This window comes from Scylla paramamosain, chromosome 36 (genome assembly GCF_035594125.1).
Source record: "Scylla paramamosain isolate STU-SP2022 chromosome 36, ASM3559412v1, whole genome shotgun sequence".
NCBI classification, from domain to species: Eukaryota; Metazoa; Arthropoda; class Malacostraca; order Decapoda; family Portunidae; genus Scylla; species Scylla paramamosain.
In genome coordinates, this window is record NC_087186.1 from 2,701,695 (window position 1) to 2,729,496 (window position 27,802).

The 27,802-nt window shown below is 41.1% G+C and overlaps 1 protein-coding gene across 4 annotated transcripts in view; it reads right to left on the bottom strand.

The window, feature by feature from the left end:
- Positions 1–1,103: 1,103 nt before the first annotated feature.
- LOC135090826 (serine/threonine-protein phosphatase 6 regulatory ankyrin repeat subunit C-like) overlaps positions 1,104–27,802 on the bottom strand; it is a 203,516-nt gene continuing 176,817 nt past the window's right edge. For all 4 annotated transcript variants that reach the window (XM_063987912.1, XM_063987910.1, XM_063987911.1 and 1 more), the window contains 2 exons: positions 20,846–21,259; positions 1,104–2,944 (listed from right to left, as the gene is read on the bottom strand). In XM_063987912.1, the coding sequence (XP_063843982.1) occupies positions 1,115–2,944; positions 20,846–21,259 (2,244 nt within the window). In that variant the 3' untranslated portion in view covers positions 1,104–1,114. The remainder of the gene's footprint in view (positions 2,945–20,845; positions 21,260–27,802) is intronic.

Here is a 27,802-nt window from a genome sequence, read left to right on the forward strand (position 1 = left end):
TGTTGTCACCTGTCATAATTGTGTTTTCACTAGAACGTGGCTGGCAACTCTTATCTAGCTGTTGGAATTTGTTGCTGTATTATTTCCTTGTCTTGTCTTGTCCTTAAATTACCAATTACCGCCCTATTGCTTTAAAATTCATATCCGCCTGTCGAAAGTTTTGAATGTACCCTCAATACGACCTGATCGTAAGTATGGGTAGGCATCCTATTGGTGAACCTCTTGCCTTCCTTACTGGATCTTGGTCATTCACTTTTAGGGATTTTAATCGAAACTTTAGGTTTTTGTCTTTGACATTTCAAAAGCATTTGATAGCACAAAGCTCTGGTTTTCATTCTACCATTATATCGATCCTATCCTCTCTGTAACTTCATTTCAAGTTTCTTAATGACCGTCCTATTAACTGTTGTGGTTGATAGTGTTCTTCTCCTAATTTATGAACAGTTGGGTTCCTCAAGATTCTGTCATGTTGCCCACTCTTTTATTATTCATCAATGATCTTCTAAGCCAAACGTCTTCTCCTATGCGCTCCTACGTTGATGATACCACCCTGCACTTTTCCACATCCTTTATTAGATGTCCAAACCTTCATACAGAGAAGCAACCGAAAGCCTGACTTATGATTCTTCTAAATTTTCCAACTGAGGCATAGCTAACTTAGTATTTTTCAATGCTTCCAAAATTCAATTGTTCTATTTATAAGGCAAATACACCCTGCAACTGCGCCTTACAATTCACTAGCTTCCTTGCTCATACAAGAAGAGTGGCATGTGTTTAGTCCCCAGCATAACAACGATGGGGACGAAAAGATCATTGCTCTATTAAAAATATTCATGTTAACCATATTGATAACAGAAGATGTTATTATCCATATAGTTATGTGTGTAGAAATAATTTCTGAATTCAATGAAGAAGAGGCTATAATAATCCCCCCCTCCTCCCCCCCCCTCTCTCTCTCTCTCTCTCTCTCTCTCTCTCTCTCTCTCTCTCTCTCTCTCTCTCTCTCTCTCTCTCTCTCTCTCTCTCTCTCTCTCTCTCTCTCTCTCTCTCTCTCTCTCTCTCTCTATATATATATTATGTTTATCATTTGCATTTCCATATTTTTTTTTTCAAATTAATGTTTCTCCTCCTCTTCGAAATCCTCCTCCTTCACGCCGGCATCTTCATCCTCCTCACTTTCCTCTCCTTCAACTCCATTATCAGCCTCTTCCTCCCGTCCTTCTTCCTCTTCCAAAATTTCTTCCAAGCACTGTACAATGATGGGAGCTCCTTCTCCCTGTTTCCAACCTTCACATTCTCCGCCAAAATAGGCACGGGTGCTAAGAGGAGTCAATTTTCCTCGTGGTTCATTGGAATGAACACACATGCTTCTAAAAATTTTTATCAACATTTTCATTGGATTCTCTATTGGTTCATTGCCTTCTTGCTGTCTCTGTTCCAGCCATCTGAGCAACGCATTTTTGAAGCAGAATCCACTGGGAGCCGGGATAGACCACGCCCTCATAATGAACCATGTACAGAATATTTTTCTTTCCTGGGGCATCCATGGATCAGCCCTGAGGCAGGAAAGTAAGGTTTTGCCCATCAGATGCACGAGACGTTCGTCGGGCCTCTGCTTGCGCAACACCTCTGCCTCTATTTGTGCAAAACTGCAGCGCCAGGAACCATTGTCGGTGTTTGTGAGATACATGGTGGTGGTGTGGGCCGGAGTGAGAGGAGGGCGACTGATTTGCCCGTGCCACTTTACCTCTAATACTGGCACCAGGTCCACGCCGATTAGTAGCAGCGGATATTTTTGCGAATTTTCTGTTTCCCTCTCATTCTTTTCTTCTCCATGGCTCACTTGCCAAGCCAGAGACAGGGCCACACCAACCTGAGTATTGGTCACACCAGGCGGCACCAGGCTTAATCTTTTGTCCTGCAGAACATAGTCAATAAGGCTGCTCCTTATTCTGTGGTAAAAGCCTTCCATCATACGGTTTTCATGAAATTGAGTGTTTTTGACCGAAATTTTCAAGCCACCTTCATACTGCGCCTTGATCTTTTCACCTTCTTCTCTCATGGATATTTTTACATCCTTTCCCGAAATAACTAGATTAATATCATACTCGTCCGGAGCATAAAGTTTGGAGCCATCCTGAGCACTACCTACAAGCCTCAGCTCACCGCGGTAACTGTCGTCGTCGTGTACCACTCGTTCCATAATGCCATTTACCTCAGTCATGACTACCTCTTTCACTGTATGTGCTGTACCTCTCGAAAAGTCAACAACAGCTTCCTGAGCCTCCTCTCTTAACATCCTTGGCCGTATTGTTTTTAGGATTTTTCGTGCAACGCGCTCTGAGTCGTGACGGTCTACAGGTGTCAGGAAGTCCCGTGCTTTATGGCTGCATTTTTTGTAGCGCTGGAGATAGGAGGTGAAGTTTTTCTTCACCTCGACGGCAGTTGTACCTGCTCGACAAGCTGGGTCACATGGATCACGTTTGTTCCTTTGGGCGTCCATAATCTCTCTATGGGACAAGAAATGAAAGGTGTTTTTGTGTCCAAACATAGCGGCTAGGAGAATAGGTGATTGATTATACTTGTCCAGCGGAAAAACATTTCCACCTGAGCTGAGTAGTACAGCAACACAGCTAGTCTGGCCGTGAGAGGCTGCCTGATGCAGGGCAGTGGAGTTATATGTGTCGTCCAGCACGGCGTTAACAGGAAAATGACCCACATTTATAATCAGATGCACGAGTTGCATGAAACCTTTCCGAGAGGCCAGAATCAGTGGCGCACGAGCATTATTGATTGAAATACCTGGATGCATCTGACCTTTCACGTAAACGCGGAAAAGTTCACCCTGCAATTCCAGCGCTTGGTGTACCGCTTCCTTGCTGCGCCTACATTTTGCACGAATTTCCATGACTTCAAGATGTGCTCGCTCCCTCTCGTACAGCATCTGTAAAGTGGAAATGGTTTATGTCTTTACTAGAAGGAATGATGAAAGACAGCATACTCTTGGATTTTCTTAGTGAACTATTCTGTACTTATAACTATAATTATGATGACCCAGGGAAATGTCCCTCTACACACAACCATTCCTCCGGCAAAAGGCCAGAAAATAAATTATTTCATGCAGTATTTTTCAGTACAGTGTGAAGAACGATTTTTCTTTTTGAAGTAGTCTTTTTCCTTGTGAAAGGTATAAATGTCTGGTGATTTAGTATCAGCTAGTCATGTTAGTGATTACTAATTGTTAAGATCCTTGACAGTTCACTGGCTGTCAAAGATCGAGAATATATATATATATATATATATATATATATATATATATATATATATATATATATATATATATATATATATATATATATATATATATATATATATTTTTTTTTTTTATGTAGGAAGGATACTGGCCAAGGGCAACAAAAATCTAATAAAAAAATGCCCACTGAAATGCCAGTCCCATAAAAGGGTCAAAGCAGTAGTCAAAAATTGGTGGATAAGTGTCTTGAAACCTCCCTCTTGAAGGAATTCAAGTCATAGGAAGGTGGAAATACAGAAACAGGCAGGGAGTTCCAGAGTTTACCAGAGAAAGGGATGAATGATTGAGAATACTGGTTAACTCTTGCGTTAGAGAGGTGGACAGAATAGGGATGAGAGAAAGAAGAAAGTTTTGTGCAGCGAGGCCGTGGAAGGAGGGGAGGCATGCAGTTAGCAAGATCAGAAGAGCAGTTGGCATGAAAATAGCGGTAGAAGACAGCTAGATATGCAACATTGCGGCGGTGAGAGAGGGGCTGAAGACAGTCAGTTAGAGGAGAGGAGTTGATGAGACGAAAAGCTTTTGATTCCACCCTGTCTAGAAGAGCAGTATGAGTGGAACCCCCCCAGACATGTGAAGCATACTCCATACATGGACGAATAAGGCCCTTGCATAGAGTTAGCAGCTGGGGGGGTGAGAAAAACTGGCGGAGACGTCTCAAAACACCTAACTTCATAGAAGCTGTTTTAGCTAGAGATGAGATGTGAAGTTTCCAGTTCAGATTATAAGTAAAGGACAGACCGAGGATGTTCAGTGTAGAAGAGGGGGACAGTTGAGTGCCATTGAAGAAGAGGGGATAGTTGTCTGGAAGGTTGTGTCGAGTTGATAGATGGAGGAATTGAGTTTTTGAGGCATTGAACAATACCAAGTTTGCTCTGCCCCAATCAGAAATTTTAGAAAGATCAGAAGTCAGGCGTTCTGTGGCTTCCCTGCGTGATATGTTTACCTCCTGAAGGGTTGGACGTCTATGAAAAGACGGTGCAGGGTGGTATCATCAGCATAGGAGTGGATAGGACAAGAAGTTTGGTTTAGAAGATCATTAATGAATAATAAGAAGAGAGTGGGTGACAGGACAGAACCCTGAAGAACACCACTGTTAATAGATTTAGGAGAAGAACAGTGACCGTCTATCACAGCAGCAATAGAACGGTCAGAAAGGAAACTTGAGATGAAGTTACAGAGAGAAGGATAGAAACCGTAGGAGGGTAGTTTGGAAATCAAAGCTTTGTGCCAAACTCTGTCAAAGGCTTTTGATATGTTCAAGGCAACAGCAAAAGATTCACCAAAGTCTCTAAAAGAGGATGACCAAGACTCAGTAAGGAAAGCCAGAAGATCACCAGTAGAGCGGCCTTGACGGAACCCATAATGGCGATCAGATAGAAGGTTGTGAAGTGATAGATGTTTAAGAATCTTCCTGTTGAGGATAGATTAAAAAACTTTAGATAAGCAGGAAATTAAAGCAATAGGACGGTAGTTTGAGGGATTAGAGCGGTCACCCTTTTTAGGAACAGGCTGAATGTAGGCAAACTTCCAGCAAGAAGGAAAGGTAGATGTTGACAGACAGAGCTGAAAGAGTTTGACTAGGCAAGGTGCAAGGACGGAGGCACAGTTTCGGAAAACAATAGGAGGGACCCCATCAGGTCCATAAGCCATCCGAGGGTTTAGGCCAGCGAGGGCATGGAAAACATCATTGCGAAGAATTTTAATACGTGGCATGAAGTAGTCAGAGGGTGGAGGAGAGGGAGGAACAAGCCCAGAATAGTCCAAGGTAGAGTTTTTAGCAAAGGTTTGAGCAAAGAGTTCAGCTTTAGAAATAGATATGATAGCAGTGGTGCCATCTGGTTGAAGTAGAGGAAGGAAAGAAGAAGAAGCAAAGTTATTGGAGATATTTTTGGCTAGATGCCAGAAATCACGAGGGGAGTTAGATCTTGAAAGGTTTTGACATTTTCTGTTAATGAAGGAGTTTTTGGCTAGTTGGAGAACAGACTTGGCATGGTTCCTGGCAGAAATATAAAGTGCATGAGATTCTGGTGATGGAAGGCTTAAGTAGCTTTTGTGGGCCACCTCTCTATCATGTATAGCACGAGAACAAGCTGTGTTAAACCAAGGTTTAGAAGGTTTAGGACAAGAAAAAGAGTGAGGAATGTACGCCTCCATGCCAGACACTATCACCTCTGTTGTGCGCTCAGCACACAAAGACGGGTCTCTGACATGGAAGCAGTAATCATTCCAAGGAAAATCAGCAAAATACCTCCTCAGGTCCCCCCAATTAGCAGAGGCAAAACGCCAGAGGCAGCTTCGCTTAGGGGGATCCTGAGGAGGGATTGGAGTGATAGGACAAGATAAAGATATGAGATTGTGATCGGAGTAGCCCAACGGAGAACAAAGGGTGACAGCATAAGCAGAAGGATTAGAGGTCAGGAAAAGGTCAAGAATGTTGGGCATATCTCCAAGACGGTCAGGAATACGAGTAGGGTGTTGCACCAATTGCTCTAGGTCATGGAGGATAGCAAAGTTGTAGGCTAGTTCACCAGGATGGTCAGTGAAGGGAGAGGAAAGCCAAAGTTGGTGGTGAACATTGAAGACTCCAAGAATGGAGATCTCTGCAAAAGGGAAGAGGGTCAGAATGTGCTCCACTTTGGAAGTTAAGTAGTTAAAGAATTTCTTATAGCCAGAGGAGTTAGGAGAGAGGTATACAGCACAGATAAATTTAGTATGAGAATGACTCTGTAGTTGTAGCCAGATGGTGGAAAACTCGGAAGATTCAAGAGCGTGGGCACGAGAGCAGGTTAAGTCATTGCGCACATAAACGCAGCATCCAGCTTTGGATTGAAAATGAGGATAGAGAAAGTAGGAGGGAACAGAAAAGGGGCTACTGTCAGTTGCCTCAGACACCTGAGTTTCAGTGAGGAAAAGAAGATGAGGTTTAGAAGAGAAGAGGTGGTGTTCTACAGATTGAAAATTAGATCTTAGACCGCGAATGTTGCAGAAGTTAATGAAGAAAAAGTTGAGGGGGGTGTCAAGACACTTAGGGTCGTCGACGGAAAGGCAGTCCGACCTGGGGACATTTATGGTCCCCTCCCCAGATGGGGACTCCGAGGCTGGTGTAGGAGTCGCCATGAGTTTTAAATTTTTGAGTGAAGGATGTGTGTGTGTGTTATTAGGTGCTTGTAGTTTCGTGTGGAGGAAGAGAGTTGTCTTTAGAGGGCAGGCTGTGACTGCCCTCTTTTGTTGTGAGACACAAAGGGAAACGTTCAGTGAGGTCACAGCTGGGTTTAATGATAAGTTCACAGCACCCCCTGAACAGTGCTTTAGACCTCACTGGGAGTAATTATTGTTTTGGCAGGTGTCTATATATATATATATATATATATATATATATATATATATATATATATATATATATATATATATATATATATATATATATATATATATATATATATATAAAACAGAGCAGTACCAGACGACACAAGACAAGTACAGTACAAGTAAGGATCACACCACCGGCCCCACTCAACAAAACGTCTATATCGCTGGGTAGAGCGTCACACCTCACAAAACAACCGCACTGAACAGCACAGTAGAGTCACAGCTCGCCAACAGCGTCGCACAGCTGTCTCCTCCAGTGGTCCATGCCATAACAGACCACGCAGGTGTCACACACACCTCAGTGTCAGGTACTCACTGTCTCAGACTGCCAGGGCACACAATCCTCACAGCATGCCCCGGGGCGCAGTCACGTAGTGGCAGCGGCGGGCGACTAGCGTCATAGCATAACGCAAGGGGAGCGTATTGCAGACTGTCGGAACAGGTGTTATGTAGGCGGAAAAGAGGAGTTCTCTCTCTCTTGGGAGCCATCACAGTCGGTCCCTCTGTGACTCGCCAGCACACTGCTGCTATCCCGACCGATCACCTTCCATGCCACTTCCGGTCTCTTCAGGCTGCCTCAGCTTGCAGCTCATGCATCATTGACAATGCCTTCCTTCATTACCTGGCGGCACAGTGCTACCAACGTCAACCCCTGTCGCAACACTATCCTCCCCTTTGAAATATTCGTCCCAACTATTCACTGTTACTGTCATCACAATGATAATCTTGCCGCCACAACGGTCTTTTCCTTATTCTCCAAGGGCGGCGCGGTGATGGCGCACACACCGCTCCTTCCATACCGTTCGTGTCATTCACTCCTTCGGCTACTGGGGGAACAGCATTACTGCCCACCGAGTCGGCTGCCGCTTCCTCATCAGCATTGCTGTCCTCCTCACTCTCCGGCGGCGAAGCAAGCCCTCCTTGGCCTTACATAAAGCAACCTTCCTCCACGGCTGCCCGCAAACTTTCCACGTGTATCACACGGGGGCGCTTACGTGCGCCACCACTAATCTTGTAGGTTATCGTTGAAAGCGGTTGCAGGACAATGTAAGGACCCTCCCAGTGTAGTCTGTGGCCTCTTGTTGCACCGACCGATACGCCATCAGGGCGAAAAGCAGCTACAGGTCCCAATCCTGCTGGTCCGAACTGCAGTACTTGGCCAGCACTTCTGCCAGCGTTCTATTGAAACATTCAACCATGCCGTCACTTTGGGAGCGGAGGGGCTTGGTGCGAGTCTTGTGCATCCCCAACAACTCACAGCACTGCTTGAACACCCGAGACTCAAACTCCCTGCCTTGATCAGAGTGTAGCTCTCCCAGGATCCCAAACTTGGTGAAAAACTCTCTCACCAGCACATCAGCCACGGTCTTTGCCTCGTGATCCGGGATCCCGTATGCTTCTGGCCACTTCGAGTAGTAGTCCATGGCCACCAGAATGTATTGGTTATCTCGAGGCGTGCAAGGTAGTGGTCCAGCAATATCCACCACCACCCACTCCATAAGCAGGTGGCGGTGGAGTTCCTTCAGTCCCACAGCATCTCTGTCCTCTGAGTCAAACATCATGCTTGCTTGCCCGGCACCTCAGCAGCCAAAATATGTCTCCTGACATCAGACTGGGCGCGGTCAAGTAAACACTTAGCACTGCAGCAGCCCAGCGCGGCATGCACAACAAGGATCCACAACTCCAGTCGTTGTCGGGTTTGTTTGGCTAGTGGGGACGAGGCACCCCCGCACAGCACCTGTCTGAACTCAACAGACTACTGAGAGAGAGAAGGACAACAAAACACTGTCTCACTGGCATTCTTGTCTTCATTGCCCACACACAGTAGTACCACAGGACACGAGACACACTAACACGCTACAGTACAAGTAAGGATCGCACCACTGGCCTCACTCAGGAAAGCGTCTATATCACTGGGTAGCGCATCCTACCCCACAGAACAGAGGGCCAGAATAGCACACTAGAGTCATAGTTCGCCAACAGCGTCATATAGCTGTCTCCTTCGATGATCCATGCCGTAACATACAACATAGGTGTCACACACACCTTAGTGTCAGATACTCAGTGTCTCAGACTGACGGCAACAATATATATATATATATATATATATATATATATATATATATATATATATATATATATATATATATATATATATATATATATATATATATATATATATATATATATATATATATATATATATATATATATATATATATATATATATATATATATATATATATATATATATATATATATATATATATATATATATATATATATATATGTATGTATATATATATGTGTATATATATATATATATATATATATATATATATATATATATATATATATATATATATATATATATATATATATATATATATATATATATATATATATATATATATATATATATATATATATATATACTCGTATATATATATATATATATATATATATATACGAGTATATATATATATATATATATATATATATATATATATATATATATATATATATATATATATATATATATATATATATATATATATATATATATATATATATATATATATATATATATATATATATATATATATATATATATATATATATATATATATAATGTTGTGTGCAGCGAAATAACGCGATATAAAATTATGAAAATAGTAGATATGCATGAGAAAAGAATAATGAGAGGGATAAAAAGAGATGAAAAGAGTAACAGGTTGGGGACACAACTTAGATGCGTCCTGGATGCATAGCCTGCAACTCCTATTCACTCATATTCTCCATGTAAATTTTCTTAATTCCCCTTATTTATTCGATTTGAGTCTCATTTAGTATTTATTAGGCCCCTTAATTTGATCATTAGAATTTTCAGAAGTAAAGTTATTTATTCTTGTAAGACAGCACGGGGAGCAGAGTCGTGGGCTAATATATGTATGTATGTGTGTTGCCACTTTCCCCTTTCCTTATATCCCTTTCCTGGACCAGCAGAGAAAGCATGGTACTTTGCCACAGTCAATCACTATCCAGCGCTTAGATGGAGCAAACGTATTGAGACGAGCACTAATATCTGATGGGAACTAGGGTAGCATAACAGTTATTGCCTTAAGGGAATAAGTGAGTCATTACCAGCTGTACGCTCCAGCCTACTTATATAGAATAGGAGTCTCCATAGTAGCCTGTCAGAGAGGGTAGTCATGTATAACACACGTTATATTCAGGCAAGTACCTCCTTGGCTGCGTGTGTGTGCAGGCCGAGCTCTTGCAGTGAGCGGTGAATGAACCTCCTGTGTGTTTGTGGGCACTCATTTGTAGTTGTTTACCATGTCTTTTGTTAGTGATCTCTTATTGTGTTAAATGCTACTGTTGGCTGATGCTGTTCAGTCACAGAGGCCTTAAATTATTAGCTGTGTAGTGAACTTTACTCCCTCCTCAGTTATTGACAAGGCCTGCCATTTAGGAGGCAGTACACAACGCCATTCGGCTTGAGGCTATAGCATGTTGTTGGAGAGTGGGAGGACTTGTTACTGTGGGAGATTATCCAGCAGGGTATTATACCTCGACCATATAAGTGTTAGTGCTTGTTATATTTGTTTTTTTTCTAGATGTGGTTGTCAATCTTTTCACAGCTGTGGGAGTTAATTGTTGTTAGAGTATTTCCCTTGTCTGTAGGTGTGTAAAACAGACTGGCGACCTCAATTAGTGTGACCTGGCATTACGACCGTTGTGAAAAGGATGCAGGAGCGAGGAAACCTTATACACCCATATTTGAGCCCTGCACTGAGTCCATTTAGGAGGTGGTTCAGGGAAGCTAGTCCTGGTGCGGTAACTTTGTAAAGAGGTTGAGCATTGTGGTCGTAACATAAATTGGCGACCCTGCCAAGATTGCTGGAAGTTTCGTCGCCACATATGGAGGAGTCAGTTCGTTGTTTGTTTTGTTGTCTTGTGTGTACCCACATTCAGCGTAAGCCATGGAGGGCAAGGTTGGTAGTCGGTGTGAATTGTGTCCTGAGTCCCCTGCCTCTGCTGGAAGCAGCAGTGTAGATTTAGCCCACTTCGGTGTGACAACATATTTCCACCCATAGCATCCACAGAAGCATTAGCCATGTTCGCAGCCTTGATGGCTTCTCCCGGACCGAAGGCATGTCTGAGGAGATGAGATTTAAATTGTAGATGAGAATGGAATTAGAAGAAGGAAAGGAGAATGAAGACCGAGGAGACTAGAGAAGCCAGGAGGCTTGAAGCTGAGAAGGCAAGTCTTCTTGAAGCAGAAAAGAAAGAGAAGGCGAGAAAAAGGAAGAACCTGAAAGGATTAGGATATTTGAGTTGGAGAAGACTCGGATAGAAGTTAATTCACCTTATGGCTTGAGGAGAGGAAGAGTGAAGGACGATACAATAGAAAGCCAGATGGTGAGGAGTTTAAAGTTGACTTCTGAGTTCGATGAAAAGAAGGTGACGGAGTGGTTCAGACGATTTGAGAAGAAGGCCTCTGAATTTGATTGGCCTCAGGAGAGATGGGTTGGCCTTGTTTCCAGTACGTTGAAGGGCAAGGCTTTGGAAATTTACAACAGGATGTCATTAGGGGATTTAGAAGATTATGAGGAGTTTAACGCTGACATCCTAATAGCTTATGAGCTGCGGCCGGAGGCGTATAGGCTGCAGTTCCATAGAAAGAAGAAAAGGTCTAGTGACTCCTATCTTGAGTGTGCTCGCTTCTTGGAGATGTTTGAGAAATGAATTGCTGCCGACCAGGCCACCTCCAACCATGAGTTACAGGAACTCATGGTAATGGAGCAATTTGCCAATGTGGACGAGAAGAAACTGGTACCGCTGTTCCGTGACAAGAGGTTTAAAACCTTGAAGGAAGCAGCAACGTAGGCAGATGACCATGTGATGGCGCACCGGCCTGTGCCACGGTGGATTTGGAGTACGTCTGGTGTGGCTTTTGATGTGTCTGGTGGCGCGGCCAGTTTGTCTGGAATTCTACGTTATAGTACTGGGTCCAGTTATAAGTCTGGGCGAGTTAGCCCTGTTGGTAATAAGTCTCCACCCAGCCCACAGCGTTGACAGTCTGAGAGCATACAACACAACACTGCCCATTATAGCGTCCAGTTCACGTGTTATTATTGTTAAAGAATGGGACACTTCAAATTGTTTGCTTCTAAAAATTGCGTAAGCTTTTGTATATCTTCTGAAAATTTCTGTTTATGGGGGAGCGTGTTGTGTGCAGCGAGTAATGAAAGATGTGGGAAGAGAGAGGGAGATGAAAAGAGAAAAAGGTTGGGAACGAAACTTACACGCGTCCAGGACACGTAGCCTGAAGCTCCTAAGATAATATCCGCAGTCACTCATATTCCTTACATAATGTTTCTTATTTCCCGTTATCCATTCAATTTGAGTCTCATTTAGCATTTCGTAGAAGAGTTGCTCTTGACAATAACGTAATCAGTATTCATCTAGCTCCCCTACTTTAATCATTAGAATTTTCAGAAATAAAGTTTTTTTTATTCGTGTAAGACAGCGCGGGGAGCAGAGTCGTGGGCGGATGTACATATATATGTGTGTCGCTATCACACCCTCCTTTCTTATACTTTTTCATTGTAGCAGCAGAGAGAGGGTGGCGCACTTTCACCCAGAGAAGTGACTACTCAGCTGCTGTTTATGTGTTGAGGCCGAGCTCTTGCACAGTGAACAGTGAATGACCTTATTGTGTGTTCGTGGGCTCTCGTTTGTAGTCATTTCCTGTGTCTCTTATTAGTAAGCGTGTTTTGTGTTAAATGTTACTGTTGGCTGAAGCTGTTCGACCGCATAGACCTTAAGTAATTAACTGTGTAGTGAATTTTACTCCCTCCTCAGGTCCAGACAAGATCTGCCATCCAGGAGGCAGTAAACAACACTGTTCGGCTTGAGGCTATAACACTCTGTTTCCCGTGTCTCTTATTAGTAAGCATGTTCTGTGTTAAATGCTACTGTTGGCTGATGCTATTCGACCGCAGAGACTTTAAGTGATTAACTGTGTAGTGAACTTTACTCCTTCTTCAGGTCCTGACAAAGCCTGCCATCCAGGAGGCAGTAAACAACATTATTCGGCTTGAGGCTATAACACGCTGTTGGACAGTGGAAGAACTTGTTACTGAGGGCGATTGTCCAGCGGGCTATTATACCTCGGCCATATAAGTGTTAGTGCTTGTTATAATTGTTTTCCCTAGATGTGGTTATCGATCGTTTCACAGCTGTGTGATTGAATTGTTTTTAGAATATTTCCCTTTTCTGTAGGTGAGTAAAATAGACCGACAACTCCAATTAATGAGACCTTTTTTTTTTTTATGTAGGAAGGATACTGGCCAAGGGCAACAAAAATCTAATAAAAAAAAGTGCCCACTGAAATGCCAGTCCCATAAAAGGGTCAAAGCAGTGGTCAAAAATTGGTGGATAAGTGTCTTGAAACCTCCCTCATGAAGGAATTCAAGTCGTAGGAAGGTGGAAATACAGAATCAGGCATGGATTCCTGAGTTTACTAGAGAAAGGGATGAATGATTGAGAATACTGGTTAACTCTTGCGTTAGAAAGGTGGACAGAATAGGGGTGAGAGAAAGAAGAAAGCTTTGTGCAGCGAGGCTGCGGAAGGAGGGAAGGCATGCAGTTAGCAAGATCAGAAGAGCAGTTAGAATGAAAATAACGGTAAAAGACAGCTAGATATGCAACATTGCGGCGGTGAGAGAGAGGCTGAAGACAGTCAGTTAGAGGAGAGGAGTTGATGAGACGAAAAGCTTTTGATTCCACCCTGTCTAGAAGAGCAGTATGAGTGGAACCCCCCCAGACATGTGAAGCATACTCCATACATGGACGGATAAGGCCCTTGTACAGAGTTAGCAGCTGGGGGGGTGAGAAAAACTGGCGGAGACGTCTCAGAACACCTAACTTCATAGAAGCTGTTTTAGCTAGAGATGAGATGTGAAGTTTCCAGTTTAGATTATAAGTAAAGGACAGACCGAGGATGTTCAGTGTAGAAGATGGGGACAGTTGAGTGTCATTGAAGAAGAGGGGATAGTTGTCTGGAAGGTTGTGTCGAGTTGATAGATGGAAGAATTGAGTTTTTGAGGCACTGAACAATACCAAGTTTGCTCTGCCCAATCAGAAATTTTAGAAAGATCAGAAGTCAGGCGTTCTGTGGCTTCCCTGCGTGATATGTTTACCTCCTGAAGGGTTGAACGTCTTTGAAAAGGAAAAGTGCAGGGTAGTATCATGAGCGTAGGAGTGGATAGGACAAGAAGTTTGGTTTAGAAGATCATTAATGAATAATAAGAAGAGAGTGGGTGACAGGACAGAACCCAGAGAAACACCACTGTTAATAGATTTAGGAGAAGAACAGTGACCGTCTACCACAGCAGCAATAGAACGGTCAGAAAGGAAACTTGAGATGAAGTTACAGAGAGAAGGATAGAAACCGTAGGAGGGTAGTTTGGAAATCAAAGCTTTGTGCCAGACTCTATCAAAGGCTTTTGATATGTCCAAGGCAACAGCAAAAGTTTCATCAAAATCTCTAAAAAAGAATGACCAAGACTCAGTAAGGAAAGCCAGAAGATCACCAGTAGAGCGGCCTTGATGGAACCCATACTAGCGATCAGATAGAAGGTTGTGAAGTGATAGATGTTTAAGAATCTTCCTGTTGAGGATAGATTCAAAAACGGTAGTTTGAGGGATTAGAGCGGTCACCCTTTTTAGGAACAGGTTGAATGTAGGCAAACTTTCAGCAAGAAGGAAAGGTAGATGTTGACAGACAGAGCTGAAAGAGTTTGACTAGGCAAGGTGCAAGCACGGAGGCACAGTTTCGGAGAACAATAGGAGGGACCCCATAAGCCATCCGAGGGTTTAGGCCAGCGAGGGCATGGAAAACATCATTGCGAAGAATTTTAATACGTGGCATGAAGTAGTCAGAGGGTGGAGGAGAGGGAGGAACAAGCCCAGAATCGTCCAAGGTAGAGTTTTTAGCAAAGGTTTGAGCAAAGAGTTCAGCTTTAGAAATAGATGTGATAGCAGTGGTGCCATCTGGTTGAAGTAGAGGAGGGAAAGAAGAAGAAGCAAAGTTATTGGAGATATTTTTGGCTAGATGCCAGAAATCATGAGGGGAGTTAGATCTTGAAAGGTTTTGACATTTTCTGTTAATGAAGGAGTTTTTGGCTAGTTGGAGAACAGACTTGGCATGGTTCCAGGCAGAAATATAAAGTTCATGAGATTCTGGTGATGGAAGGCTTAAGTACCTTTTGTGGGCCACCTCTCTATCATGTATAGCACGAGAACAAGCTGTGTTAAACCAAGGTTTAGAAGGTTTAGGACGAGAAAAAGAGTGAGGAATGTACGCCTCCATGCCAGACACTATCACCTCTGTTATGCGCTCAGCACACAAAGACGGGTCTTTGACACGGAAGCAGTAGTCATTCCAAGGAAAATTAGCAAAATACCTCCTCAGGTCCCCCCAACTAGCAGAGGCAAAACGCCAGAGGCACCTTCGCTTAGGAGGATCCTGAGGAGGGATTGGAGTGATAGGACAAGATAAAGATATGAGATTGTGATCGGAGGAGGCCAACGGAGAACAAAGGGTGAGAGCATAAGCAGAAGGATTAGAGGTCAGGAAAAGATCAAGAATGTTGGGCGTATCTCCAAGACGGTCAGGAATACGAGTAGGGTGTTGCACCAATTGCTCTAGGTCATGGAGGATAGCAAAGTTGTAGGCTAGTTCACCAGGATGGTCAGTGAAGGGAAAGGAAAGCCAAAGCTGGTGGTGAACAATGAAGTCTCCAAGAATGGAGATCTCTGCAAAAGGGAAGAGGGTCAGAATGTGCTCCACTTTGGAAGTTAAGTAGTCAAAGAATTTCTTATAGTCAGAGGAGTTAGGAGAGAGGTATACAACACAGATGAATTTAGTATGAGAGTGACTCTGTAGTCGTAGCCAGATGGTGGAAAACTCGGAAGATTCAAGAGCGTGGGCACGAGAGCAAGTTAAGTCATTGCGGACATAAACGCAGCATCCAGCTTTGGATCGAAAATGAGGATAGAGAAAGTAGGAGGGAACAGAAAAGGGGCTACTGTCAGTTGCCTCAGACACCTGAGTTTCAGTGAGGAAAAGAAGATGAGGTTTAGAAGAGGAGAGGTGGTGTTCTACAGATTGAAAATTAGATCTTAGACCGCGAATGTTGCAGAAGTTAATGAAGAAAAAGTTGAGGGGGATGTCAAGACACTTAGGGTCGTCGACAGAAAGGCAGTCCGACCTGGGGACATTTATGGTCCCCTCCCCAGATGGGGACTCCGAGGCTGGTGTAGGAGTCGCCATGATGATTTTAAAATTTTTGGGTGTGTGTGTTATTAGGTGCTTGTAGTTTTGTGAGGAGGAAGAGAGTTGTGTTTAGAGGGCAGGCTGTGACTGCCCCCTTGTGTTGTGAGACACAAAGGGAAACGTTCAGTGAGGTCACAGCTGGGTTTAATGATAAGTTCACAGCACCTCCTGAACAGTGCTTTAGACCTCACTGGGAGTAATTATCGTTTCGGCAGGTGTCTACTGCCTCCTCCGTTGTAATGCCTGGCATTACAACGGTTGTGAAAAGGGTGCAAGAGTCACAAGGGACCCTGTACACCAATATTTGAGCCCTGCACTGAGTCACATAGGAAGTAGTTCAGGGAAGCTAGTCCAGATGTGACAGCTCTGTGAACGGACTGGGAATCGTAGTTGTAACTATTATATATATATATATATATATATATATATATATATATATATATATATATATATATATATATATATATATATATATATATATATATATATATATATATATATATATATATACAGGGTGTAACGTGAGTTTCTGCAAATACTGAAAGCGGTGAAAGAATATGTAATTCTAAGTAGAAAATGTTTTATACACATGTGCATTTTAAGGCTTTGTTTACCTGTCAGAGGAGTTGAAAATGTATGGGTGTGGTCTGCATGTAGATATAACGAACAGACGGTTGCACTGTCACAGCCTCGGAGGTGCCACTTGGTCAAATTACGAATGGTTTAATCTTATTTTTTGTAGGCTGTGGAAAATTACAGTATCTTGTAACAAGACAAACGTTATTAAAAAGCATGTAATTTTCTAATAAGCATTATATATATATATATATATATATATATATATATATATATATATATATATATATATATATATATATATATATATATATATATATATATATATATATATATATATATATATATGACAAGGCCTTGTCCGTACGAAATCTTGGATTGTAAAAGATGTAGACTTGTAGAGGAACAGTATTGGCACAATTCCCTTATTCTTGGCTACACTTCGGGGAGGGGAAACTCCCATTTTCAGACTGTTGTCTAAAAACACGTGAAAATCATTAAAAACTAAAGAAAAATTATTATCTTGAAGAGAGGGACAAAACGATTGATCTGCTGGCCCTATATAATAATAATGAAAAGAAAAAAATATTTATTTATTTATTTATTTATTTATTTATTTATTTTTATGTAGGAGGGACACTGGCCAAGGGCAACAAAAATCCAATAAAAAAAATTCCCACTGAAATGCCAGTCCCATAAAAGGGTCCAAAATGGTAGTCAAAAACTGAAGGATAAGTGTCTTGAAACCTCCCTCTTGAAGGAATTCAAGTCATAGGAAGGTGGAAATCCAGAAGTAGGTAGGGAGTTCCAGAGTTTACCAGAGAAAGGGATGAATGATTGAGAATACTGATTAACTCTTGCGTTAGAGAGATGGACAGAATAGGGGTGAGAGAAAGAAGAAAGTCTTGTGCAGCGAGGCCGCGGGAGGAGAGGAGGCATGCAGTTAGCAAGATCAAAATAGCGGTAGAAGACAGCTAGAGATGCAACATTACGGCGATTGGAGAGAGGCTGAAGACAGTCAGTTAGAGGAGAGGAGTTGATGAGACGATAAGCTTTTGATTCCACCCTGTCTAGAAGAGCAGTATGAGTGGAATCCCCCCAGACATATGAAGCATACTCCATACATGGACGGATAAGGCCCTTGTATAGTTACCAGCTGGGTGGGGGTGAGAAAAACTGGCCGAGACGTCTCAGAAGTCTCCAAGAATGGAGATCGCTGCAAAAGGGAAGAGAGACAGAATGTGCTCCACTTTAGTAGTCAAAGAATTTCTTATAGTCAGAGGAGTTAGGTGAAAGGTATACAGCACAGATAAATTTTATTTTGAGAGTGACTGTAGTCGTAGCGAGATGGTGCAAAACTCGGAAGATTCAAGAGCGTGTGCACGAGAGCACGTTAAGTCGTTGCGCACATAAACGCAACATGCAGGTTTGGATCGAAAGTGAGGATAGAGAGAGTAAGAGGGAACAGAAAAGGGGCTACTGTCAGTTCCTTCAAACATTTGAGTTTCAGTGAGGAAATGAAGACGACTTAGGATCGTTGTCAGAAGGGCAGTCCGACCTGGGGACATTTGTGGTCCCCTCCCTAGATGGGGACCCCGAGGCTGGTGTTCGAGTCGCCATGATAATTTGAAATTTTGAGTGAAGGGTGTGTGTGTTATTAGGTGCTTGTAGTTTTGTGTAGAGGAAGAGAGTTGTCTTTAGAGGGCAGGCTGTGACTGCCCCCTTGTGTTATGAGACACATAGGGAAACGTTCAGTGAGGTCATCGTTTCGGGAGGTGCCAACTGTCTCATCCTTTGCACACACACACACACACACACACACACACACACACACACACACACACACACACACACACACACACACACACACGCGCACACACACACACACACACACACACACACACACACACACACACCAACACACACTTACACACACACACACACACACACACACACATATATATATATATATATATATATATATATATATATATATATATATATATATATATATATATATATATATATATATATATATATATATATATATATATATACGAGTATATATATATATATATTTTTTTTTTTTTTTTTTTTCAGCTAAAATTATATAACTAAATTTAAAGAAATTATCATGACAGAACATAAGGACAGAAGAAAATCAGAGAAGCTGTAAGAAGCAATCAGACCTACACGTGGTAGTCCGCATATGAAAGATATCTACTTATTTTCACCTATTATCCTCATCCATAAATCTGTCTAATTATATTTTAAGGTTCTCTTATGACTCACCACTAACAGTCTGATTACTGAATCCGTTCCATTCATCTAGAACTACAATTGCTTTGCAATTGGTTCTTGAATTGCAATTGCTCTTTCTTGAACCACATTTTTCAAGCTTGAACCCATTATTCCTTGTTTTATCCTGATTACTGATCCTGAGATTTTTGCTTACATCACCCTTGTTGTAACACCTATACCACTTAAAAAGTGATGTCAGGTCCCTTCTTAACGTACGTCTTTCTAAGGAATGTAAATTTAATAGCTTCCCATTAATCCCACTATATAAATCATTAATATATATTAAAAAGGTGAAAACACTCAAAATACACGTTTTTGTTAATGTTGTTCTCTTTCTTTGATTCTAAAATTGATCCTTAAGGCATCCCCATTAATTACTTAATTTAAGAACGTTTAGAAAAAAATCTCTGTCTCCCGTCGCCTAAACACGATCTTATACAGCTTAACAGCTTCCCGTCAATCCCATGGATCCTATCATTTCTCACTAGCCTCTGATGGGGTACCTAGTCAAATGCCTTACTAAAGACCATGTATAGGATGTCATAACCCATCCCATCACTATAGATAGATAGACAGATAGATAGAATTAGATAAATAGATAAATGGATAGAGAGATAACTAATAGCCAGTGAGTCGTGATTTTCCGTGTTTTCTCCCCTCCCGTCCTTAACTCACGCCACCGCCCCCCCCCCCCAGCGTTGAGAACCACTGCCCTAACCTAATACTCGCACCTTAGCATATTTCCCTCTCTCTCATCTCCTCTATTCATCTTGCCACTTCTCACCTCCTCTCACCCTCCACCCTCACACCTCACTTCACCTTCCTCACCTTGCCTTATCTCCTCACCTCTGCAATCGATCTCACCTTTTATCCAAGCTATTTCTAATGTGACCATGGAAAGGTAACGTGATGTACTTGAGTTGTTTGTTACTTATTGATGGAGTATAATTATCAGAGAAGATATTACTCAGAAACCGTTTTACACATTTATCTAAAAGATAGCTGTGATAACTAGTTGAAATACGTTTTTTTTTTTTACCAGTATTATTCATGCAATTAATTTTTCTCTTCACTATTATGATACTTCTAAATATTAAGTTTACTTCATACCTTCATAATTCATATTTAGTTTGCTCAATAGTGCATATCGTGGTTTCCGTCATTTATTGGAGTAAGTTGCTTTACATCTCATTGCTTTGGAAATCTGAATTATTGTTTACGTTTCATGTCTTTTTGCATTATATTCAGTTTATGAAGTTGTGCATATCTTTGTTTCATTTTTTCACTGGTGTAAATGCTTTTGCATTTCAGTATTATGTGAACTCGAAATATTTTGTATGCGGCACATATCATATTTTTACCTTTGTAAAACTATATACCGTAGTCAGTAGTTTACTACATCTCTTGTATGTTCATTTCAGTGTTACCATTATTTCCAAATATCATATGCCATGATTTTATTTATTTTTTTTATTTATTTTTTTTATTTAGCATATCTCCCCCTCTCTCATCCACCCCCTACTCATCCTGCCACTTCTCACCTCCTCCCACCCTCCATCCTCACACCTCACCTCACCTCCCTCACTTTGTAAATTAATTTCCTATAATTTCAATGATTAAAATTATGAAAATGGTTCTCGCCTATATTGTCTGTTTCATATATTTTAGTTTAAGCCCTAAGGCTTGGATCAGCAAATTAAATTAAACAAAGATCATTGTTCAGATTCTAAGCATGATCTTTGTGTTCCTAACTGGTGCTAAGATATAAATTGCAAACATAAACTATTTTACATTAAGGCAATAGTGCCAGAGGGAGGTGGTGCGTGAGGGTGTGATAAACAAAAATGGAGTGTCATGTTAGTTCAGGAACCACCGATGCAAACAAATAACCAATACACATTATTTGTTATTGGATTGGATCTACTTTATCAACTTACCTTCTCAGTATCTTCTCGCAAAGAGACAGGCATGAAAACTGAGGTCACTGGCAGACATCCATTGAAGTCTCTCACGTAAGGACAGCCTCCCAGATCCCTGATGAGTGTTTCCGCTAAACGTAGCTGATGACATTCCAGCGCGGCTGTCAGGGCACTTACACCCCAGTCACCGCTTAAGAAAGGCCATGCACCTGCCCACCTCAGAAAAGCAACCGTAAGCACACAGTTTGCTCTTACAGCATGCACCATATATTTTGTCAAAACAATTGGATCTGATTCCTTTCCTCCGCCCCAGAGTGTCTTCCATGGTGTATTGCCCTCAATATCATGCAGCAATGCCTTCAAGCCGCTAACAAGTTTGCGGCTACAATTCTCGAGATGAAATTGCTGAGCAAGGAGTCGTCGGCGATGTACCTGTGTAGGAGAATTAGGGAACTAAATAAATTAATGTTTTTGTTATTATCATGACAATTTTATGACGTTTTATCTGCTAACAATCTCAGTTATATATTCAGAGTTCGCTGTAGCATTATATCGTTCATATTTCATAGTGAAAAAAAAAAAGGTCTCATTGATGGAGCTGCTTTTCAGTGGCATGATATACACATTACTCGTAGACAGGTTAAAAAGAAAATCGAAACCTCCACCAGATTGGTACTAAGCAGATGCAGTAAGTGGATGGAATGGATGGAATGGATGGATGAAAAAAAAAAAAAAAAAAAAAAGACTCAGTAATGATGATGATGATGATGATGATGATGATGATGATGATGATGATAATAATAATGATAATAATAATAATAATAATAATAATAATAATAATAATAATAATAATAATGATAATAATAATAATAATAATGATGATAATAATAGTAATAATAATTTTAATAATAATGATAATAATAATAATAATAATAATAATAATAATAGTAATAATAATAATAATAATAATAATAATAATAATAATAATAATAATAATAATAATAAGAAGAAGAAGAAGAAGAAGAAAAAGAACTTCAACAAAAACAACAAAAATACCAAAGTCAGTAATAACTCTTATGATCATAATATCTCATTTAGTACTTGGACACATTACACACTATAACGTACATTGTCATTGAGGAGTTGATAAGACGAAAAGCTTTTGGTTCCACCCAGTTTAAAAGAGCGGAATGAGTGGAAACCCTCCCTTACATGTGAAACATACTCCATACGTGGACAGGTAAGAAAAAACCTCTTCTCTGTAACCTCTTCCATTCTCCTTATCCTTTGCTATCCTGGTCTTCTACATTCCTTACCTCTATTTTACCATCCTCCTTCACGTGTACTCTCCCATTCCCACATACGAAGAGCGAACATAGTAATAGTTTTCATAAACATGAAAATATGGCTTTGCTTTCTTTCTTTCTTTTTTTTTGTTTGTTTATGTAGAAGGGGCACCGGCCAGGGGGAAAAAAAATTATAACAGAAAAAAATAAGCCCCACTGAGATGCTGATTCCCAAACAGAGCCAAGAGCGGTCATCAAAAATTAAAGAGTAAGTGTCTAGAAACCTCCCTCTTGAAAGAACTCAGATCATAGGGAGGAGGGAAATACAGAAGTAGACAGGGGATTCTAGAGTCTACCAGAGAGAGGGATGAATGATTGAGAATAGTGGTTAACCTTTGCATTATAGAAGTGGACAGAACACGGTTAAGAGAAAGAAGAAAGTCTTGTACATCGAGGCCACTGGAGGAGGGGAGTCATGCAGTTAGCAAGATCAGAAGACCAGTAATCATGAAAACAGCGGTAGAAAATAGCAAGAGATGCAACATTGCAGCGATGAGAGAGGTTGAACATAATCAGTTAGAGGAGGTGATAAAACGAAAAGCTTTTGGTTCCACCCTGTCTAAAAGAGCGAAATGAGTGGAACCCCCCATACATGAGAAGCATACATATAAGACCCCTGTACATAGCTGTTGGGGAAGTGAAAAAAAAAAAAAAACTGGCGGAGACAACTCAGAACACCTGATTTCATAGAAACTGTTTTAGCTAGAGATGAGATGTGAAGTTTCCAGTTTAGATTTTAGAGGGGAGGCATGCTAACTGCATGCCTCTCCTCCTTCCGCAGCCTCGCTGCACAAGACTTTCTTCTTTCTCTCACCCCTATTCTGTCCACCTCTCTAACGCAAGAGTTGACCAGTATTCTCAATCATTCATCCCTTTTTCTGGTAAACTCTGGAACTCCCTGCCTGCCTCTGTATTTCCACCTTCCTATGACTTGAATTCCTTCAAGAGGGAGGTATCAAGACACTTATTCATCAATTTTTGACCAGTGCTTTGACCCTTTTATGGGACTGGCATTTCAGTGGGCATATTTTTTTTTTTATTGGATTTTTATTGCCCTTCGACAGTGTCCAAAAAAAAAATAAATAAAAATAAAAATATAAGTAAGGACAGATAGAGGATGTTCAGTGTAGATGAGTGTCAATGAAGAAAAGGAGATAGTTATTTGGAAGGTTGTGTCGAGCTGATAGATGGAAAAATGGAGTTTTTGAGGCACTGAACAATACTAAGCTTGCTTTGCCCCAGCCTGCCGCAATCAGAAATTTTAAAGAGGTCAGAAGTCGCGTTCCGTGGCTACCCTGGGTCAGCTGTTTACTTGCTAAAGGGTTGAACGTCTGCGAAAAGACGTCGAAAAGTGCAGTGTGGTAACGTCAGCGTAGGAGTGGATAGAGCAAGAAGTTTGGTTTAGAAGATCTTTGATGAATGTTAGGTAAGGACTGGGTGACAAGACAGAACACTGAGGAATACCACTGTTAATAGGCTTAGGAGAACAGTGACCGTCTACCACAGCAGCAATAGAACAGTCAGAAAGGAAACTTAAGATGAGGTAACTTACAGAGAGGATAGAAGCCGTAGGAGAGTAGTCTGGAAATCAAAGATTTGTGCTAGGGTCTTATCAAAAGTTTTTGATATGTTAAGGTAACACCAAAACTTTCACCAAAAGCCCTAGAAGAGGATGACCAAGACTTAGTAAGGAAAGATGAAACCCATACTGGCGATCAGATAGAAGGTTGTGAAGTGATAGATGTTTAAGAATCTTCCAGCTGAGAATAGATAATAGAAAAAAAAAAATTGAAAAGCAGGAAATGAAAGCAATAGAACGGTTGTTACAAGAAGGAGGCAGTAGACAACTGCCGAAACGATAATTAGTGAGGTCTAAAACACTGGATCAGGGGGTGTTGTGAATTCATCATTAAACTCAGCTGTAACCTCACTGAACGTTTCCCTTTGTGTCTCACAACACAAGGGGGCAGTCACAGCCTGCCCTCTGAAGACAACTCTTTTTCCTTCACACAAAACTACATGCAAGTATTTACACACACACCCTTCACTCAAAATTCAAAATTATCATGGCGACTCCTACACCAGCCTCGGAGTCCCCATCTGGGGAGAGGGCCATAAATGTCCCCAGGTCGGACTACTCTTCTGGTATCGACCCTAAGTGGCTTGACACCCTCCAATCTTTTCTTCATTAACTTCTGCAAGATTCGCGATCTTAGATCTATTTTTCAATCTGCAGAACACCACTTCTCCCCTATTAAACCTCATTTTCTTTCCTCACTGAAACACAAGTGTCTGAAGCAACTGACAGTAGCCCCTTTTCTAGTCTCTCATGCTTTCTCTATCTTCATTTTTAATCCTAAGCAGGATATTCTGTCTATGTGTGTAGCGACTTAACCTACTCCCTTGTCCACACTCTTGAATCTTCTAAGTTTTCTACCATCTGGCTACGACTACAGAGTCACTCTCAAACTAAACTAGTGTGTGCTGTATACCTCTCACCTAACTCCTCTGACAATAAATTCTTTCACTACTTAACTTCCAAGGTAGAGGACATTCTGACTCTTTCCTTTTGCAGAGATCTCCATTCTTGGAGACTTCAATGTTCACCACCAGCTTTAGCTTTCCTCTCAATTCACGACCTAGAGGAAAGGCTACAACACCTTACTCGTGTTCCTGACCGTCTTGGAGATACGCAACATTCTTGACCTTTTCGTAACTTCTAATTCCTCTGCATATGCTGTTATCCAGTCTTCTCCGTTAAGCTCCTCCGATCACAATCTTATATCAGTAACTTACTCTATCTCTTGAATCTCTCCTTAGAATCCCCCAAAGCGGAGGTGCCTCTAGCGTTTTGCCTTTGCTAGTTTGGGGGACCTGAGGAGGTATTATGCTGATTTTCTTTGGAGTGACTACCGCTTCTGTGTCAGAGACCCATCTCTGTGTGCTGGGCGCATAACAGAGATGATAGTTTCTGGCATGTAGGTGTACATTCCTCACTCTTTCTCTCGACCTAAACCTTCCAAACTTTGGTTTAACACAGCCTGTTCTCGTGCTATGCATGACAGATAGGTGGCCCACAAAAAGGTACTTGAGTCTTCCATCATCTGAATCTCATGCGCTTTATATTTTTGTCCATAATCATGCCAAGTCTGTTCTCCAGCTACCCAAAAAATTCCTTCATTAATAAAAAAAAGTGTCAAAATCTTTCGAGCTCTAGTTCCCCTCGTGACTTCTGGCACCTAGCCAGAAACATCTTCAATAACTTTGCTTTTTCATCCTTCCCTTTTTCCACGTCTTCTCGTCGATTCCTAACCCTTTAGGGAGTAAACAGTTCAACGCCTAACTCATGATATCTCCAATTTCAAGACACTTATCCTGTATTTTTGACTAACACTTTCGACTTTATACGGGGACTGGCACCACAGTGGGCCTTTTTTTTTTTTTTTAGCAATTTTTGTTGACCTTGGCCGGTGGCCCTCATATATATATATATATATATATATATATATATATATATATATATATATATATATATATATATATATATATATATATATATATATGAAGTCTAAGTCTGAGGGATTAGAACGGTCATCCTTTTCTAGGAACAGGCTGAAACTTCCACCCAACATAGATGTTGAGATATTCGGATAGATGTTGGAAGAGTTTCACTATGAAAGGTTCAAGTACTGTGGCACAGTTTCGGAGAACAACTGACCTCATTAGGTCCATAAATCTTCCAAGGATAAAAGGCCAATTGATTAATAAATTATACGAAGTAGTCAGAGGGTGGAGAAAAGGGAGGAACAAGCCCTGAAATATTCAAGTTGGAGTTTTTAGCAAAGGTTTGAGCAAAGAGTTCAATTTAGAAATAGATGAGATGGCATTGGTGCCATCAGGTTGAAATAATTAAGGGAAAGATGAAAAAGTAAAGTTATTGGAGATGTTTTTTGGTTAGGTGACAGAAATCACGAGGGGAATTAGATCTTGAAATATTTTAACATTAATATTTTAACATTTTAATATTTTAACTATTAATGAAAGAGTTTTTGGCTAGTTGGAGAACAGACTTGGCATGATTCCGGGCAGAAATATAAAGCGCATGAGATTCAGGTGATGGAAAGCTCAAGTAATTTTTGTGGGCCACCTCTCCTATCATTTACAGTACTAAAGCAGGCTGAGTTAAACCAAGGTTTGGTTGGAAGTTTAGGGCGAGAAAATGAGTGAGGAATGTATGCCTCCATGCCAGACACTATCACATCTGTTATGCACTCAGCATTCAAAGATGTCTCTCTGAAATGAAAAAAAGCAGCCATTCCAAGGAAAATCCGAATAATACCTCCTCAGGTATCCCAAATTAGCTGAAGCAGACCGCCAGACGCACCTTGGCCTTGTGGGACCCAAAGGAGACTCTGGAGCAAGAGAACAAGATACAGATAGGAGGTTGTGATCGGAGGAGCCTAACGGAGAAGAGTAAGAACATGAACAGGAAAAGGTCAAGAATGTTGGGCATGTCTCGAAGACGGAGAGGAATATGAGTAGGGTATAACACCAGTTCGTCTAGGTCGTGAAGGGTAGCAAAGTTAAAAGCTAGTTCACCAAGTTGGTCAGTAAAAGGAGAGCAAAACCAAAGCTGTGGATGAACAATGAAGTCTCCAAGAATGGAGATCTTCCGATAGGGAAGAAAGTCTGAATGTGCTGTACTATGGAAGATAATAGTCAAGTTTTTTACGTTTTATTTAGAAGGGTTAATGAAAAATATAGAGCACAGATAAATTTAGTTTGAGAATGACCCGAAAGCACGAAAGCAAGTTAGATCGTTGTGCACATAAGAAGCAACATCCAAATATGGATTGAAAATGAGGACAGAGAAAGTAGGAGGGAACGGAGAAGGGGTTACTGTCAGTTGCCTCAGACACCTACGTTTCAGTGAAGATAAAAAATAAAAAAAGAGGTTTATCAGGGAGAGGTGGGATGATGTTTCACTGATTGAAAATTAGAACTAAGGCCCCAAATGTTGCAGAATTCGATGAAGAAAAAAGTTGAGTGGAGTGGGTGTCAAAACTCTTAGTGACGACACCAGAAGAACAGTGCGATTTAGGGACATCCGAGACTGGTGTAGGAGACGCCATATTGAATTTTGAATTTTGAGGGAAGGGTGTACGTGTATTAAGTGCATGTAAGGTTGTGTGAAAGAAGTGAGTTGTCTTTAAAGGGCATGCTGTGACTGCTTCTTTGTGCTGTCAGACACAGTAAGGGTTCCATCAAAATTCGTTTGAGAGGATCACCAAGGTTCATTTCAGAAAGCTTGAAGAACGTCATTAGATCAAAAGAGATATTGCGAACAGACAGTAGCTCTTGAATTTTCCTCTTGGGCATGGACAAGAAAGCTAAAAAAAAAAAATAATGAAAGTTACAAGGCGGTAATTACAGAAATTGGAGCAATTTTTTTCCTTGGGAATAGGTTGAATAAATGCAAATTTCCAGGAAATGTGGATGTTATTAGAAGGTTTATCAGAGATAGAACGAAGCAGAAATAACGAAAACAACAACAAGGACTTCATCATGGCCATAAACATTCTGAGAATCAAGGCCAGAGAGGATGTATAAAACAAAATCACAAGTAATT